General features: G+C 45.8%; 1 protein-coding gene across 9 annotated transcripts in view; it reads left to right on the top strand.

Annotated features, from left to right (window-relative positions):
* Positions 1-5,635, top strand: part of LOC127008618 (sulfotransferase 1B1-like) — an 80,182-nt gene extending 74,547 nt beyond the window's left edge. For all 9 annotated transcript variants that reach the window (XM_050880845.1, XM_050880844.1, XM_050880846.1 and 6 more), the window contains 3 exons: positions 3,869-3,995; positions 5,026-5,313; positions 5,431-5,635. In XM_050880845.1, coding sequence (XP_050736802.1) covers positions 3,869-3,995; positions 5,026-5,313; positions 5,431-5,543 — 528 coding nt within the window. In that variant the 3' untranslated portion in view covers positions 5,544-5,635. The remainder of the gene's footprint in view (positions 1-3,868; positions 3,996-5,025; positions 5,314-5,430) is intronic.
* Positions 5,636-19,824: the final 14,189 nt, after the last annotated feature.

A 19,824-nucleotide genomic window follows, 5' to 3' on the forward strand; every position in this document is an offset into this window, starting at 1 on the left:
GTCCAAGTGAATCAAGAACGAGTTCCGGGAGGCAACATGAGCCTAGAGAAGATGGCGCCACTATAAACACCTGCCTGCGCCAATACGGGCTGGGGCCGACTACCATCCATGCCCCTCAAGGAAGCCTACCGGCGCCATAGGCGTAAGATGTAAAAAAAAAAAAAAAAAAGTTTTGCTTACTAGAATGAGGAAATTGAAAAAAAAAAAAAAAAAAAAAAAAAAAAAAAAAAACGACATTGTGCAATTTGAATGCAAATTACAACACCATGTATTGTACAGTAGTAGTTATTCTTTCGGACCCAATGTACCCCTCGAAAAGTGCAACTGTACCACGGGGGGTACATGTACCCCGGGTTGGGAACCGCTGCTCTAGAGCGTTAAATAGCCTAAGTACGTAAAGGCTACGTAACACGTGGTTCAAAACTCACCTTCAATGGCGGGTAAGTGCAGTGTTGGTAATGCTCCAGCTTTGAACTTGATTTGCCTGTGTGGTACAGGAATTCCCAGAAGTTCATATTTGAGATTTCTCTCGTAGGCTGCTCGTTCGAAGTGGCGGCTGCATATTCTTACAGTAGCTGGATTAATGATGTCTATTCTCTTGTAAAGATTAATCCACTTACGCCTAAGTTCTTCATCTTTCGGAAACTTATGAAACGTTAGAGTTGCCTCTTTTTTTTTTAACACAGACTTGCAGCCAGATACTGAACAATTGCAAGCATTTTGATTTGACAAGAACAAGCAACCCATACACCACCGCTTCCGGCTGGCTACTGAGGCTTACTAAATCGTAGCTGAACCCACCAATCCTCCGCCTAATGACGTCATGCGCCAGTTGATTAAAAATTTGACGCGCTCTCCGGAAGACCCTGTGTCCTTTGATCCTGCGCGGCTCGACCTTCATGACTCTTGGTACGGGGCTTAGTACCCTTCCTCTTGGGCCAGGGACAATATAGGAAAAAAAAAAAAAAAAAAAAAAACTATTTTCGTTCAGAGATATTTTTGACCTTAGGAAAGTGTCTGAAAGAGGGAGCTACCTACACCATTATTTAGAGTTTTTTAGACCAAGCTTTTTTTTCACGTCGCGCCCTATTGCGCCGTTAGGCTTTTTTTTTTAACGGTGGAGCCTGATGGTCGGCCCAGCCCATTGTGGCGCAGGCGAGTGTTTATAGTGGCAGGTATAAAAATGTCGTTTTTCGACCAAATGGCGGGTATAGTACTACCCTTCTCCTGCAGAGCGCCTCAGTTGTTTTGCGCTTTTTTACCGTTTGCTGTGTTTGTTTACCAATGACGGTTATTTCTTGTGTAAATAAAAAAAAATGATAGTTATCTCCAGCTCCAAACTGACTGCTCTCTTAACTGACTCTTGGTCATCCTCTCTTAGCAGTTTCGGTGAAACTTTCTCTGTTGCGCTAGACATATCGAAAGCCTTCGATAGAGTCTGGCACCAGTCTTTGCTTTCTAAACTGCCCTCTTTCGGATTCTATCCCTCTCTCTGTTCCTTTATCTCCAGTTTCCTTTCTGGCCGTTCTATCTCTGCGGTGGTAGACGGTCACTGCTCTTCCCCTAAACCTATCAACAGTGGCGTTCCACAGGGCTCTGTCCTGTCACCCACTCTCTTCCTGTTATTCATCAATGATCTTTCCATAACAAACTGTCCTGTCCACTCATACGCCGACGACTCCACTCTGCATTATTCAACTTCTTTCAATAGAAGACCATCAAAACAGGAAGTACACGACTCCAGACTGGAGGCTGCAGAACGCTTAACCTCAGACCTTGCTATCATTTCCAATTGGGGCAGAAGGAACCTTGTGTCCTTCAGTGCCTCAAAGACTCAGTTTCTCCACCTATCAACTCGACACAATCTTCCAATCACCTATCCCCAATTCTTCGACAACACTCAGCTGTCACCTTCTTCAACACTAAACATCCTCGGTCTATCCTCAACTCAAAATCTCAACTGGAAACTTCACATCTCCTCTCTCGCTATATCAGCTTCCTCGAGGTTGGGCGTTCTGTATCGTCTTCGCCAGTTCTTCTCCCCCGCGCAGTTGCTATCCATATACAGGGGCCTTGTCCGCCCTCGTATGGAGTATGCATCTCACGTGTGGGGGGCTCCACCCACACAGCTCTTCTGGACAGAGTGGAGGCTAACGGCCATATTCTCAGTGAAGCTCTTCCCTCTTCGTCGAAGCGTCTCTGAGAGAGTGTGTTTCCGTTGAAGGGTATGCCCAGTTCCTAACCTTCGAAACAATCTTTCCGTGTAGTGTTGGTACTACTGCAAATCAAACAAACGTTGAAAACCGAAACCTTAATGCAATTTAGGTACATTTATATAATGGATTATATAGTGTGACTAATATTTATGTAAACAGTGCTTGATACAGTGACATACATTATATATAGCAGAAATTTTACATTGATGCATTTAATTGGTTGGTACCCGTGGCTATGTTTGCTTCGCTTTCATATCATCCCGTTACCTGTGGGCGGAGCTTAGGAGACCTCGTTAGAATAAACTGCTTTTATTTTCTTTATTTTCCTCCTGTTCCATGAGACATCTCTTTTTCCCTTCGTTATTTCTCCCTTGTAAATATATTTTAACTAGCTTTAGAGCTCCTATCAGTGGGTGGAAAATGGTATCATCTATATTGCTGAGCTTTGCTAAGCTCCACCCACAGGTGACGTCACGAGTTTGGAGATTGGCTGTGGTAAGCCCAGCACGGAGTACCAAATACCACCACATATTCATACAGACTTGTGAAACAAGCGCCCGGAGAAAGCCTGTTAGTCCGTCACTTTAAAATTCATCCCAGCAATCTTAATGCATGCTTATGGTTCGAAGTGTCCGCCCTACAAACGCTCAAAAAAGATAATTGTTGTGAATAGTTGAGACTAAAGGGCGGGGCGTGCTGGTTGAGAGGTGTGTTCCAGTGTTGGCTTAAATTATCATAGGAACCGTGAAGTCTTGAATAAACAGAAAAATATTGTTTCTCGCATTGTATTATTTTTTATATAAGGCCTAGAAAACTTAAATTGTTCTTATACCCAATTAATAATACAGCAACATGGAAAAATGTTGTAATAAAGCATTAAATGTGCGAAGATATTAGCGAAGAGCGGGCCTTCACCTCCTCTTCGTCAAGAGAGGAAATTAGTTCATTTTTTTCCCGCTCGCCGCTTCGCGCGCTGCATCAAAGACACTCCTCTTCACTGAGAATACCGTTTGGTCCACGAAGCCTTGTTTCCTCGCGTGAAGGGGGAAGAGATTCACTGAGAATACGGCCGTAAGGCTCTTCGTCTCATCAGCTCTCCTCCTCCTACTGGTAGTCTTCTACCTCTTAAATTCCGCCGCGATGTTGCCTCTCTTTCTATCTTCTATCGATATTTCCACGCTGACTGCTCTTCTGAACTTGCTAACTGCATGCCTCCCCCCCTCCTACGGCCCCGCTGCACACGACTTTCTACTCATGCTCATCCCTATACTGTCCAAACCCCTTATGCAAGAGTTAACCAGCATCTTTACTCTTTCATCCCTCACACTGGTAAACTCTGGAACAATCTTCCTTCATCTGTATTTCCTCCTGCCTACGACTTGAACTCTTTCAAGAGGAGGGTATTAGGACACCTCTCCTCCCGAATTTGACCTTGCTTTTGGCCACCTCTTCTGGTTCTTTTATGGGAGCAGCGAATAGCGGGCTTTTTTTATTATTGTTTTTTTTCTGTGCCCTTGAGCTGCCTCCTTTGTTGTAATAAAAAGAAGAAGAAAAAAAAAAAGAGCAGTTTGTCCTTGCGGTAAGAGTAAAGATGAGTGTTACTTTCCTTGTCTCAAGCATCCCCCCCCTCCCCCTCTCTCTCTCTCTGCCAGGTGGTGTACGTGGCCAGGAACCCCAAGGACATGGTCGTCTCCTATCACCACCACAGTAAGCTCATCAACATGCACGGCTTCAAGGGCACCTGGGAGGACTTTGTCGAGTACTTCGTAACCGATGACCGTAAGAGAACTCTTTTTTAATTGTCAATTCTGATTCTTTAATCCTGATACAATCTGGTCATGTCACAAAGCTATGAGGCAATGGATACCGTCCGTTTTCTTTCTCTCTATAAAGGGGTCAGTATTTGTCTAACTGGCATTTACTTAAGTCACCGTAAATTTGCAGTTCCAATCCTTTCCCTTAGTTCATGATAATCTCATCCTCCGCATCCTTCCAGATCTCATTCAAAGCATTATAGTATTTCCACGTGATACTGGCCGATGGGGTGTAGGTCCGCGTGGGTCTCCTTCCGTACCACCATTACCCTCCCTTCATTTTCTCCTCCTCCCCCGACTCTCTCTCTCTCTCTCTCTCTCTCTCTCTCTCTCTCTCTCTCTCTCTCTCTCCATTTTATGCTTTATCGCTGTTCTTGCACTCTTGCGGGTGGTATGATAAATCCTCAGTTGGCTTTCTCGTCTAAAAAGTACTTGTTTACATTGTAAATAAGTTCTTTCTCACTGCTGTGTAGCCAACGACTAGGGCGTGGAGATGCAGGGAGAGGGAGAGCTGGGACACCCGCTAGCCTTCCATCCTGGTACGTGACCTTGAGGGAAGTAACCTGGCTCAGACTGAGCAGTGACAACGTTGGAATACAACGTTTTCAAGTGTCGTGGTATTTATACAAAATCTTTGTTATTATCCTAAAAACGAAACAATCTTAACACTATGCCATTATTGGATTATCCAATTATTCAATTAAATTCATTCAAAGGTAGTAAATAGCTGACATATGAGAAGAAGCGAGAGGTGTTGAGAGTGTGCGGCAAGGTGCGAGGCGGGGCTGACCCCGCAGCCGCCACTACCCCATCGGCCAGTTTCACGAGGAAATACTATATATAACCCGCCTCCTACATTGGGATTTACTTAATTATGTCTTCTTCTGCAGTTCACATAATATAGTTTATAATACAGTCTTAACCTTCGCCTTCCACACTAAATTCAAATCCCTGCCTAACCCCGCCCTCCTATCCCTCTCTCTCTCTCTCTCCAGTGGTGTACGGAAACTACGCCCTCATGCTGAAGGAGGCGTGGGAGAAGCGGAACCACCCCAACATGCACTTCGTTTTCTACGAGGACATGAAGGCAGACGTGATGGGGGAACTCAAACGTCTCGACGCCTTCCTCGGCACCAAACTCACGCCCCAGCAGCTGGAGGGCGTGGCTCGACACACCAGCTTCAAGGAGATGAAAGCCAGGGACCCAATGACGATCGACATGGAGAAGTCAAACCTGATGGATGCGGAGCTCATTAAGAAAGAGGGAGGATTCTTCAGGAAAGGTGTGTGTGTGTGTGTGTGTGTGTGTGTGTGTGTGTGTGTGTGTGTGTGAGAGAGAGAGAGAGAGAGAGAGAGAGAGAGAGAGAGAGATAACCTAACACTCCTCTATTATTCCGCAGGAGAAGCTGGTGACTGGAAGGGCAAATTCTCCCCCCAACTTTTGGCCAAAGTGGACGCCTGGATTGAAAGGAACATCAAAAGCATGGGCGTGGACTTCAAGTATTCCATCTGAGGTGATCTACGGCGTCGACGTCTCTAGAACACATTAGACAAGAGAATTTTAGATTTATTTTTAGAAAGATTCAATACAGTATACAACATCGACTGGGCATTTTGTATTCAACATCTAGGCACTCCTTTGAACCATTCATCAGGCTTGCTCCTTCATCGCATGTGTACTTTTCAAACTACGGGCCTCGGGGTTTACAGTATGTGGGTGGTAGCGCAGGAATATCCTATCTGTAGTAGAAAGAGTAATTAATAAAGTACTAAGGCAGAGGAAGGTAAATGATAGTTGTGTTAAGTGTGTTCGGGGTGTCAGAGTGTATGTTGAGGCTCCTAGTAGTCGGGGAGCTCATGGAGTTGATCGTGCGGATTCACCTAAAAGCATCAAACTTGGCCCATACGTAGGCTGTACTATACTATTTCGAATTCCAGAGAATGCCAAGAAAATTGCCAACATTATCCCCCTTTTTTTTTGTTAAGAATAAAAAAAAAAATGCAGGAAAGGCGTAAAAATGGCAGCATAATACAAAACTGAAAGATAAAATTTAATAATCACTATTTTCCAGTGTAACAAAAATCTATTTTGAGATAAAAAGTGTTAAAGAACTACAATTTCCCATATCATCATCATCATCATCATCATCATCACAGTTAAAGTAAATACATTAACCTTCTCTTTCCCAACAACTATTTCCAAAGGCCAAAAAAATCGGTCCGGTTATAATGTCTTTTTTTGAGGTTCATGGTGCAGAAGAAGGGTCAAACAACCACCAGGTTCATAAATCTACCCCTGAAAATGCCCACAACTCCTAGGAAAGCCTTCTCATATGTGTGTCTTGGGCGACGAGATGTTTAAGAATATCAGACGCTACCGCTTCTCACGTCAACTATTTCCAAAGGCCAAAAAGAAGATCACTCGGGTTCTGTTGAGTGTTTCTAAGGTTCATGGTACAGAGGAAGGGTCATACTACCACCAGGGTCATAAAACTACCCCTGGAAATGCCCAAAACTCCTAGGAAAGCCTTGTCAAATGTGTGCTTGGGGGACGAAATGTTTAAGAATATCAGACGCTTTCCGCCTCTCACATCAACTATTTCCAAAGGTCGAAAAGGAGATCAATCAGGTTGTAAGGAGTGTTTTTTTTAAGGTTCATGGTACAACTCTCAACCTTTTTATCTGTCACACGCTTATATTAACTCTAACCTTTCTCTCAGTTACGCCCCGATGTTTGTTTACCACACTCCAACCACCAACACAATGCACAGCCACGAACATGTAGGGGAGGTACATAAGAACATATGAACAGAGGGAGACTGCAAGAGGCAGGGTCGGACTGGCCTATGTGCCAATGGCACATGGGCCCCCCAAGGTACATGGGCCCCTGGACTTAACCCATGCTGTCATATAATAATGACTAACTCTTATATGGGCCCGGGCCCCCTCCAGCCACTAAAGATGGCTGAAACGTGCGTGTTGCTGCATACATGCATGAGATGCTAGCTTTAATGGAGAGTTCTTGCGGCGCCACGACGGTGTGTAATTCACCAAGGCCTGATCACGAGTTGGACTCGCTTTCGCCAACAGGTACCCTCCCGACGTGAGCAAGTGCTCATTATCGTCGATCTCTGGGTTCTGTTAGGACCTCACACCACACACCCCATCCCCCTTGCTCAAGGGGGGACAGTAACCACTCCTATAGTCTATTCATTTGGGCAAGGCCACTCACGGTAGCTTAGTCCCAGCGACTCCACTTCCCCTTTTGGCTGGGTAGCTCCGAGCGGGATGATGTAACCTACTTGTCATGTTAAGTAGTCAACATAAAATGGTAACTAGTAATGATAAAATGTTAAGTAGTCAACATAAAATGGTAACTAGTAATGATAAAATGTTAAGTAGTCAACATAAAATGGTAAGTAGTAATGATAAAATGTTAAGTAGTCAACATAAAATGGTAAGTAGTAATGATAAAATGTTAAGTAGTCAACATAAAATGGTAAGTAGTAATGATAAAATGTTAAGTAGTCAACATAAAATGGTAAGTAGTAATGATAAAATGGTAAGTAGTCAACATAAAATGGTAAGTAGTAATGATAAAATGGTAAGCAGTCAACATAAAATGGTAAGCAGTCAACATAAAATGGTAAGTAGTAATGATAAAATGGTAAGTAGTCAACATAAAATGCATATCTAATACAAACTGCTAATTTCTGTGTGTGAACAGGAATTAACAGTTTGTGTTAGATATGCATATTATGTTGACTACTTAACATTTTATTATTACTACTTACCATTTCTTATGTTATGTTGACTACTTAACATGACAAGTAGGTTACATCATCCCGCTTGGAGCTACCCAGCCAGAAGGGGGAAGTGGAGTCGCTGGGACTAAGCTACCGTGAGTGGCCTTGCCCAAATGAATAGCCTACAGTCAACGGAAAGAATCCGGCCTGAGCGGGGCTCGAACCCCCGCCTGTTTGGCTGTAAACCTTGCAGCGCAGCGCTCTACCGACTGAGCTACCGGAGCGGTGTGTGTGTGTGTGTGTGTGTGTGTGTGTGTGTGTGTGTGTGTGTGTGTGATGGCCGGGGTCAGGACAGTAGCACACATTTCAAGGCCGCACCCAGTTCCCTGACCGAGGGATTAGCAAGTACGGGAAAAGGGCGCGGTACATATCCTGTCAGGAGTCATTCTCCATTCGTCCGGCAACTGAGCAGCTCTCGTTTAGCAATAGGGTATCATTCTTTGTTGTCGCTTTGTTGCCGGGCCCAAGTCGGGGCAGGAGTCGTTTTTGAAAAAAATGTTGAATTCAAATCTCAAGATTGATCGTCGTCGATCGTTCGGATACAGGACAGCTGTCGGGCAGGTATCGTTATGGTTGTTCAGCTTTCGTCTAGCATTCGGGCAATACTTGTGCAAGCGTCGTGTTAAAAATTTCCACGCAGGGGGATAGGCCAAAGTGCACCAATTTCCAACGATACCAGAACGAACCAGGATCGTCGCGCTTTCGTCCCAAGATCGCCTATGTGTGAATAGGGTTTAAGCACTTAATAAGCATTGAAATTTACAGGACTGTAACTTTGCTTGTTAACCATTCCTTGCACTTCATGAATGCCATTTTATTTCAAGAAAAATCTTACCTGTTCCATTCCTGGCCTTATGGAAGGCACTTATTTTAGTTTTTGCTTCTTGCATGACAGTTTGCCAGCGTCTCTGGCACTGCTTCGTGCACCTACTAAAGCCAGGGTGGAGTCACTGGAGTGCCGCTAGGCGAGTGACAATGCTGCCCCACGCCTACCCCTTCGCCTCAGCAGAGCAGCCATTGTCTGAAAAATTTCCTTTGATGATGGCTGCTTTCTCCCTAAAGAGCTGTACGAGGGAGAGAGTTCAGCGTACGTCCAGTTGGCGTTGCGGTGACGTGTCTGCCGAGGAGGCTGTAGCTGGGGCGGCGGCTGTTCCTGCTGCTGCTGCTGCTGTTGTGGCTGGGGGTGAGGCTGTGGTCCCTCCTGCTGCTGCTCCTGGTGTAGCTGCTGCTGGGGGGCTCTAAAGGTCGTGGCTGGCTGTTGGCGTCCATGGCTGACTGCTAGCTTGAAGCTCGCGGGAATGTTTGTTTACATGTTGGAGGGGCTACGTCTTTAATTTTATCATTATTCCATGTGATGTTGGTCTATGCATCGTCAACAATACCCGAAAATACTATTTTTTTTATTTTATACATATTTCCAATACGTCAATATGCTTTTAACATCAAAATTATACCAAATTCCAACATTTTATTTTGAGTTGGCATCCCTTTCATATGTGCAGCTCAGGGGTTGGCAACGATGTACTAATACTCGCTTATGTCGAGCTGGTTATGTTGAGGGGGTGAAACGTAAGGAGGGGGGTTATGTCTCGTCATTGTTAATACTCGGATATGTTTCAGTTTACGTCTCACATAAATTTCTTTACAAGTACGGGCCCTGGCCGATAGAAGAATCGGCGATTCACCCCCCTCTATTTCGACGCTCCTTCCCGTAAGCACAACAAACACCAGGAAGAGTGTGACAACGAGAGATTTGGGGGCACCCACATCCTGGCAACCGCGGACACACATAGTGAGTGTCCGCGGGGGGTTGCCAGGTTGGCGGGTTTCCCGCCAAATGTGGCGTGTTTTTTTATCTTCGCTGGCGGGCAAAATTTGATGCTGGCGGGGTTTTTTTTGGCGGATTTCTTTCCTGCTTGGCAATTTTTTGACGTCTTTTTGTCTGTCTCCAGTAAATTTCAAATCATCCTTACTATCAAAATGATCTTCGAGATCTTTGAGGTCTCACATGTAGTTGACTGCATGGCGAGCAACGAGAAGAATATTCGCACCCAGCTACTAATGATAAGCCTTGCCCGCCCTCACAGCCTGAGTCAGGTCACTCCCTGCCCGCGACCTCCCCCCACTTACCCCTGTCTCCCCCTTCCCTCTCCGTCTCCCTTCCCTTTCCTTCTCCTTGCCCTTGGTCACGTCAGGTCAAGAGGGGAGGGGCTTATTCTCCTGTCAATTAAGGCCACCTGCACTAGGCCTTCCGGAAGTGAAATTCCATATATGTTTATGACATGCGGACATCCTAAACATCTCTGGAGTCGTGAAACGGCATTTATTGCCAAAAATTTGGGCCGACATCATCAGTATGTTATAGCCCTTTGCACTCGTCATACACCGTAAGGACGCAGACCTGGATTTCCCTAAATTATAAAACTAGAGGAAAATAGTTATAGCTATAGGTACAGGCTAGAGATAAATTTATATCTCCCTCCTATCGCACAGCACAATTCTTATCAAAGTAGCATTTTAATCATTGCCAGTAATAACTTATTCAGTATCATGTAATATATATTTGTTTCTTATATGGGTAATTAGTAGGTATATGGCATTGTTTATAAATTATAAGGGACTTCTGTGTAATATGTTGATACTATATATATTGTTTTAGGTTTACTAATGTCAATTCTAGAAAAAATAAAATGTTCTGGATATTGAAAAACTCTACGGACTATGAAAAAGTCTACGTATGATGCCTTAATTTTATTTGGCGTTTTTTTTATTTATTTATTTACGGTATTTATTTTTTTTGAGGGGGGGGGGGAGTACTAGTAACAGTAAGCAAATTGGTCTGGCGGGATTTGGCGGTTTTCGGGGAGGGATGTGGCGGGTTGGCAACTTTCATAATAAAAATAAAAAAAATAATTATTATTTTAATTCCGAAGGCCATATTATGGCTTTCAGACTTCTCGCTGGCGGCGTCGCGAGCATCTCAGGCTGATAATTCTGATAGGCATGGATTTGGAGGCTCCCTCGTGCTCGTCTGACACATGCTAAGCACACCATGGCCCGTATTATTTTTTTTTTTTTACATCAAAGGACACGGCTCAAGGCCAACAAAAAGAGTACAAAAAAAGCCAGTTACTCGCCGCTCCCATAAAAGATAAAAGAGTAGTCAAAAGAGAGGTCAATTTCGGGTGGAAAGGTGTCTTGATACATTCTTCTTGAAAGAGGTCAAGTCATAGGCAGGAGGAAATACAGACGAAGGAAAGCTGTTCCAGAGTTTACCAGTGAAGGGGATGAAGGAATGGAGATGCTGGTTAACTCTTGCATAAGGGGTTTGGACAGTACAGGGATGAGCATGAGTAGAAAGTCTTGTGCAGCGGGGCCGCGGGAGGGGGGGAGGCATGCAGTTAGCAAGTTCAGAAGTCAGCATGAAAATATCGATAGAAGATAGAAAGAGAAGCAACATGGCGGCGGAATTTAAGAGGTAGAAGGTTGTCAGTAAGAGGAGAGCTGATGAGACGAAAAGCCTTAGACTCCACTCTGTCCAGGAGAGCTGTGTGAGTGGAACCCCCCCCCACACGTGAGATGCATACTCCATTTGAGGGCGGACAAGGCCCCTAAAAATGGAGAGCATCTGTGCGGGTGAGAAGAACTGGCGGAGACGATACAGAACTATCCCCTATTCTTTAACAACACTCAGCTATCACCTTCCTCAACACTAAACATCCTCGGTCTATCCTTACCCAAAATCTCAGCTGGAAACTTCATATCTCATCTCTTACTAAATTAGCTTCCTCGAGGCTGGGCGTTCTGTACCGTCTCCGCCAGTTCTTCTCCCCTGCACAGTTGCTATCCATTTACAGGGGCTTGTCCGCCCTCGTATGGTGTATGCATCTCATGTGTGTGGGGGGGTCCACTCACACAGCTCTCCTTGACAGAGTGGAGTCAAAGGCTCTTCATCTCATCAGCTCTCCTCCTCATACTGATAGTCTTCTACCTCTCAAATTCCGCCGCCATGTTGCCTCTCTTTCTATCTTCTATCGATATTTTCATGCTGACTGCTCTTCTGAACTTGCTAACTGCATGCCTCCCCCATCCCGCGGCCCCGCTGCACACGACTTTCTACTCATGCTCATCCCTATACTGTCCAAACCCCTTATGCAAGAGTTAACCAGCATCTTCACTCTTTCATCCCTCACACTGGTAAACTCTGGAACAATCTTCCTTCATCTGTATTTCCTCCTGCCTACGACCTGAACTCTTTCAAGAGGAGGGTATCAGGACACCTCTCCTCCCGAAAATGACCTCTCTTTTTGGACACTCCTTTGACCTCTATTCAGGAGCAGTAAGTAGCGGGCTTTTTTTTAATATTTTTCTTTACCCCCTTGAACTGTCTCCTTAGATGTGAAAAAAAAAAAAAATGTGAAGTTTTAAGTTGAGATTTTGAGCTAAGGATAGACCGAGGATATTTAGTGCTAAAGAAAGTGACAGCCGAGTGTTACCGAAGAATAGGGGACAGGTGTTCGGAAGATTGTGTCGAGTTGATAGGTGGAGAAATTGGGTTTTTGAGGCATTGAAGGACACAAGCTTTCTTTTACCCCAATCGGAAATGATAGCAAGGTCTGAGGTTAAGCGTTCTGCAGCCTCTAGTCTGGAGCCTTGTAACTCCTGTTGAGAAGGTCTTCTGCTGAAAGAAGTTGAATAATGCAGAGTGGAGTCGTCAGCGTATGAATGGATAGGAATCATAGGACAGTTTGTTATGGAAAGAAGATCATTGATGAATAACAGGAAGAGAGTAGGTAATAGGACAGAACCCTGTGGAACACCACTGTTGATAGGTTTAGGGGAAGTGACCGTCTACCACAGCGGAGATAGAACGGCCGGAAAGGAAGCTGGAGATAAAGAAACAGAGAGAAGGATGGAAACCGTAAGAGGGCAGTTTAGAAAGCATTCTCAAACATCTCGGGGATTACACACCCACATTTAGTTAGGCTTTCGTAGAGGCATGAACCTATATAGTGACAGTCTGACAAAGCTTCGGCACCATAAATGTGAAAAACACCCATGAAAACTCGACTCATCTCCATTGTGGCTTTTGGAAATATTTCTTGCGAGAGCCGAAAGCGTCTGAGAATACTCTTTCCTGAATAGTGAAAAACTTTTTAATGCTGAATAGTGGATGTGAATCTTTAACGCCACATATGACAACTTTTGTGTTTTTTGCAAATTTATTTGAGCTTAAAACAACGCAATCGGAAGAAAAACGTTAGTGAATGCAACGTTAGGTAAGATCAGGAGCGTGTTCTTAGCTACGTGTTGCCTCAGCACACACCTCCCTTTCACTGGTCGTTGCCGTTTCAGCCTCAGGCCAATGTGAAACCCCCACTCCCGGGACAATGGGTGACAGGGGCATCAGTATTACCGACAGTGATATCAACATTAACCCTTCCATTGCTCAAAAAGGAAATTTCCCCATCTTCCCAGTCTTCATGGAGAGAGCGATTGTTTTTAGTGCAACGACAAGTCTGTGTAACCTGTGGACACTGGCCAATGGGGAGGAGGTAGGGGACCCCGAGGGAAGGATACAGTCCTCCCGCCTTGACGTGATGGGCAGGCTTGCGTGTTACACTGATCTAGATGGGCTGTGACTAGTGCAACCATTCTACACAGAATAGTAACCTGAAAAACGTGCTACCCGATCACAGTGACATAAACCAGAAATATAAAGTACTTCCTCACACCACTTGGGTCCTTCCTACCAGCCTCCCTCCTACACTTGACCTTCCCATTCTACTTAAGTTCATCGTAATCTTTACCCTCCTTCCGATCTTTCTCTCATTCCTGCTTCATTGCTTTCCCACACCACGGGGCTCCTTGATACCATCCTCCCCCTACACTTGACCTCTGCCATTACCTGTACTAACGCCCTACGATGAGCTACTTCCTGGATGCTGTGGAGGCAATGAACGTGTGTTTTCGACCTTTAGTGATTCTCTTTATCTATTTATCCATCTACTTATCGCTGTCAACTTGTCTTTGATCAATAACAGTCTTTCCTTCTTCAAACTTGGCAGAATAGCAGTGCTACTGGAGCGGCTGCAGTGTAAATAATTATGAATGGAAATTACGAAACATGAAAATTTTCCTCCTTCATATGGAAGGTAAATAACATACCCACAGATAAGTGCAACATAATAATAATAATAATAATAATAATAATAATAATAATAATAATAATAATAATAATAATAATAATAATAAGTATATCCTATACTGATTAAAGAAACAAAGAGCAAAATACTCTCCTCCCTCACAACCGTATTCAATATGTCCTTGCGACAAGGCATTGTCCCTTCGGATTGGAAAAAGGCTAACGTGACACCGATTTTTAAGAAAGTAGACAAAAAATACCAGGTAATTACAGGCCCATTAGTCTAACTTCGGTTGTAGGTAAGCTACTAGAGAGCATAATTAGAGACAAAATTGTGAGTTGCTTTGAAAGCCACTCATTAATTGGGAATTCACAATATGTCTTCCATAACAAAAGATCCTGCCTATCAAACCTATTGACCTTTTATAACGACTTCTCAGTTTATGACGTAACCAAATAATTGGACATAGTCTATCTTGATTTTCAGAAAGCGTTTGATGAAGTCCCACATCATAAATTACTTTATAAATTACAGCAAATTGGTATGGACGGTTAAGTACACCAATGGATCGCGAATTCGTTGAGCAACAGACAACAAAGAGTAGTGATCGACGGATTTCATTGAGAGTGGGCGCAGGTCACTAGTGGCGTCCGTCAGGACTTAGTTCTTGGCCCAGTGCTCTTCATTATTTACATCAACTCAACGATATGGATGTTGGACTCATTAATCGAATTAGTAAATTTGCAGACGACACATGATTGGTAACTCGGTTCTCACTGACGAAGACAGGCAAAGCCTCCAAGAGGATTTGCACAAAATTTCAGCTTGGTCGGATAGATGGGAGATGCCCTTTAACGTTGACAAGTGCCAGGTCCTTCAAGTTGAAACAAGAAATAAGAAGTTCGATTACGAAATGCACGGCGTTTAACTCAAAAGCCTAACCACCAGTCCCATTACCAATCCTTACCCTACTCACCAGTCCCATTACCAACCCTTCCCCTCTCCACCAGTCCCATTACCAACCCGTCCCCTATCCACCAGTCCCATTACTAATCCTTACCCTACTCACCAGTCAAATTACCAACCCTTCCCCTATCCACCAGTCCTATTACCAACCCTTCCTCTCTCGACCAGTCCCATTACCAACCCGTCCCCTATCCACCAGTCCCATTAGCAATCCTTCCCCTATCCGCCAGTCCCATTACCAACCCTTCCCATATCCACCAGTCCTATTACCAATCCTTCCCCTATCCACCAGTCCCATTACTAACCTTTCCCCTCTCCACTAGTCCCAATACTAATGCTTCACCTATCCACCAGTCCCATTACCAACCCTTCCCCTATCCACCAGTCCCATTCCCAATCCTTCCCCTATCCACCAGTCCCATTACCAACCCTTCCCCTATCCACCAGTCCCATTTCCAACCCTTCCCTTATCCACCAGTCCCATTACCAACCCTTCTCCCATATACCAGTCCAATTACCAGTGCTTCCCCCATCCACCAGTCCCATTACCAACCTTTCCCCTCTCCACCAGTCCCACTACTAATCCTTCCCCTATCCACGAGTCGTATTACTAACCCTTCCTCTATCCACCAGTCCCATTACCAATCCATCCCCTACCCACCAGTCCCATTACCAACCCTTCCCCTACACACCAGTCCCATTACCTTCCCTTCCCCTCTCCACCAGTCCCATTACCAATCCTTCCCCTATCAACCAGTCCCATTACCAACCCGTCCCCTATCCACCTGTCCCATTACCAACCCTTCCCCTATCCACCAGTCCCATTACCAACCCGTCCCCTATCCACCAGTTCATTACCAACCCTTTCCCTCTCTACCAGTCCCATTACCAACCCGTCCCCTATCCACCAGTCCCATTACCAATCCTTCCCCTATCCACCAGTCCCATTACCAATCCTTCCCCTATCCACCAGTCCCATTACTAACCCTTTCCCTAACCACCAGTCCTATTACCAATCCTTCCCCTATCCACCAGTCCCATTACCAACCCTTATCCTCTCCACCAGTCCCATTACCAATCCTTCCCCTATCCACCAGTTCCATTACCAACCCTTCCCCTCTCCACCAGTCACAGTATCAATCCTTCCCTTATCCACCAGTCCCATTACCAATCCTTCCCCTATCCACCAGTCCCATTACCAACCCTTCCCCTTTCCACCTATCCCATTACCAATCCTTCCCCTATCCACCAGTCCAATTACCAATCTTTCCCCTATCTACCAGTCCCATTAAAAACCCTTCCCCTCTCCACCAATCCCATTACCAACCCGTCCCCTATCCACCAGTCCGATTACCAACCCTTCCCCTCTCCACCAGTCCCATTACCAACCCGTCCCCTATCCACCAGTCCCATTACCAATCCTTCCCCTATCCACCAGTCCCATTACCAACCCGTCCCCTCTCCACCAGTCCCATTACCAATCCTTCCCCTATCCACCAGTACCATTACCAACCCATCCCCTATCCACCAGTTCCATTATCAACCCCTCTCCTATAAACCAGTCCCATTACCAACCCTTTCCCTCTCCACCAGTCCCATTACCAACCATTTCCCCCTCCACCAGTCCCATTACCAACCCGTCCCCTATCCACCAGTCCCATTACCAACCCTTCCCCTCTCCACCAGTCCCATTACCAACCCTTTCCCTCTCCACCAGTCCCATTACCAACCCGTCCCCTATTCACCAGTCCCATTACCAACCTTTCCCCTATCCACCAGTCCCAATACCAACCCTTCCCCTATCCACCAGTCCCATTAACAATCCTTCCCCTATCCACCAGTTCCATTGCCAATCCTTCCCCTATGCACCAGTCCCATTACTAACCCTACCCCTGTCCATCAGTCCCATTACCAACCCTTTCCATATCGACTAGTCCCATTACCAACCCTTCCCCTTTCCACCAGTCCCATTATCAACCCTTCCCCTATCCACCAGTCCCATTACTAATCATTCCCCCATCCACCAGTCCCATTACTAATCATTCCCCCATCCACCAGTCCCATTACCAACCCTTCCCCTATCCACGAGTCGCATTACCAACCCTTCCCCTCTCCATCAGTCCCATTACCAAATCTTCCCCTCTCCACCAGTCCCATTACCAATCCTTCCCCTCTCCACCAGTCCCATTACCAACCCTTCCCTTCTCCACCAGTCCCACTACCAATCTTTCCCCTATCCACCAGTCCCATTGCCAATCCTTCCCCTATCCACCAGTCCCTAATCCATCAGTCCCATTACCAACCTTTCCCCTCTCCACCAGTCCCATTACTAATCCTTCCCCTATCCACTAATCGCATTACCAACCCTTCCTCTATCCACCAGTTCCATTACCAATCCTTCCCCTACCCACCAGTCCCATTACCAACCCTTCCCCTACCCACCAGTCCCATTACCTACCCTTCCCCTATCCACCAGTCCCATTACCAATCCTTCCCCTAACAACCAGTCCCATTACCAACCCGTCCCCTATCCACCAGTCCCATTACCAACCCTTCCCCTATCCACCACTCACATTACCAATCCGTCCCATTACCAACCCTTCCCCTCTCCACCAGTACCATTACCAATCTTTCCCCTACCGACCAGTCCCATTACCAACCCGTCCCCTATCCACCAGTCCATTACCAACCCTTCCCCTCTCTACTAGTCCCATTACCAATCCATCCCCTATCCACCAGTCCCATTACCAACCCTTCCCCTATCCACGAGTCCCATTACCAATCCTTCCCCTATCCACCAGTCCCATTACTGACCTTTCCCCTATCCACCAGTCCTATTACCAATCCTTCCCCTATCCACCAGTCCCATTACCAATCCTTATCCTCTCCACCAGTCCTATTACCAACCCTTCTCCCATCCACCAGTCCCATTACCAATCCTTCCCCTATCCACCAGTTCCGTTACCAACCCTTCCCCTCTCCACCAGTCCCATTACTAATCCTTCCCTTATCCACCAGTCCCATTACCAATCTTTCCCCTATCCACCAGTCCCATTACCAACCCTTCCCCTATCCACCAGTCCCATTACCAATCCTTCCCCTATCCACCAGTCCCATTACCAACCCTTCCCCTCTCCACGAGTCCCATTACCAACCCGTCCCCTATCCACCAGTCCGATAACCAACCCTTCCCCTCTTTACCAGTCCCATTACCAACCCATCCCCTATCCACCTGTCCCATTACCAATCCTTCCCTTATCCACCAGTCCCATTACCATCCCTACCCCTATCCACCAGTCCCATTACCAATCCTTCCCCTATCCAACAGTCCCATTACCAATCCGTCCACTATCCACCAGTCCCATTATTAACCCTTCCCCTATCCACCAGTCCCATTACTAACCCTTCCCCTCTTCACCAGTCCCATTACCAACCATTCCCCTCTCCACCAGTCCCATTACCAACCCTTCCCCTATCCAATAGTCCCATTACAAATCCTTCCCCTATCCACCAGTCCCATTACCAACCCTTCCCCTCTCCACCAGTCCCATTACCAACCCTTCCCCTATGCACCAGTCCCATTACCATCCCTACCCCTATCCACCAGTCCCATTACCAATCCTTCCCCTATCCAACAGTCCCATTACCAATCCGTCCACTATCCACCAGCCCCCTTATTAACCCTTCCCCTATCCACCAGTCCCATTACTAACCCTTCCCCTCTCCACCAGTCCCATTACCAACCATTCTCCTCTCCACCAGTCCCATTACCAACCCTTCCCCTACATACTAGTCCTATTACCAATCCTTCCCCTATCCACCAGTTCCATTACCAACCCTTCCCCTCTCTACCAGGCACAGTACCAACCCTTCCCCTATGCATCAGTCCCAGTACCAATCCTTCCCCTATCCACCAGTCCCATTAACAACCCTTCCCCTATCCACCAGTCCCATTACAAACCCTCCCCCTATCCACCAGTCCCATTACCAATCCTTCCCCTATCCATCTGTCCCAATACCAATCCTTCCCCTCTCTACCAGTCCCATTACCAACCCTTCCCCTATCCACCAGTCCCATTACCAATCCTTCCCCTATCCACCAGTCCCATTACCAACCTTTCCCCTATCCACCAGTCACATTACCAATCCTTCCCCTATCGACCGGTCTCATTACCAACCCTTCCCCTATCCAACAGTCTCATTACCAATCCTTCCCCTATCCACCAGTCCCATTACCAACCCTTATCCTCTCCACCAGTCCCATTACTAACCCTTCCCCTATCCACCAGTCCCATTACCAATCCTTACCCTACTCACCAGTCCCATTACCAACCCTTCCCCTCTCCACCAGACCCATTACCAATCTTTCCTCTATCAACCAGTCCCATTACCAACTCTTCCCCTTCTAATGCGATGCTTTCTATACACAATTTATATGAGGAAAAGCTTTAGCCATTGAGAATGAATTTGGCATCTATTATCATGTGAAAATCAGTTATGGCATGATTTTTTTCTTGAAATGCCTAATCTGTTATATTTCCAAAGAAAACGTATAACATTAATCCAAGCTACACAACCCTTATCAAGAGAAATGTATATTGAAAAGGTAGGCTATATAAGGATTAGAATTGCTTACCACATGTCTTCCATAAACATAACCATGCCTTTCTCTGCCATTTCCAGCCTGTGAATTACCCACCCACCCACCCACCACTGAAATAACCAGCTGCAGCCAAATATTATAACCTCACCCACTCACCCAACCACCACTAAACTAACCAGCTGCAGCCAAATATTATAACCTCACCCACCAACCCACCCACAACTAAACTAACCAGCTGCAACCAAATATTACTATAACCTCACCCAACCACCA

The sequence above is a fragment of the Eriocheir sinensis genome, chromosome 38 (assembly GCF_024679095.1).
Source record: "Eriocheir sinensis breed Jianghai 21 chromosome 38, ASM2467909v1, whole genome shotgun sequence".
NCBI classification, from domain to species: Eukaryota; Metazoa; Arthropoda; class Malacostraca; order Decapoda; family Varunidae; genus Eriocheir; species Eriocheir sinensis.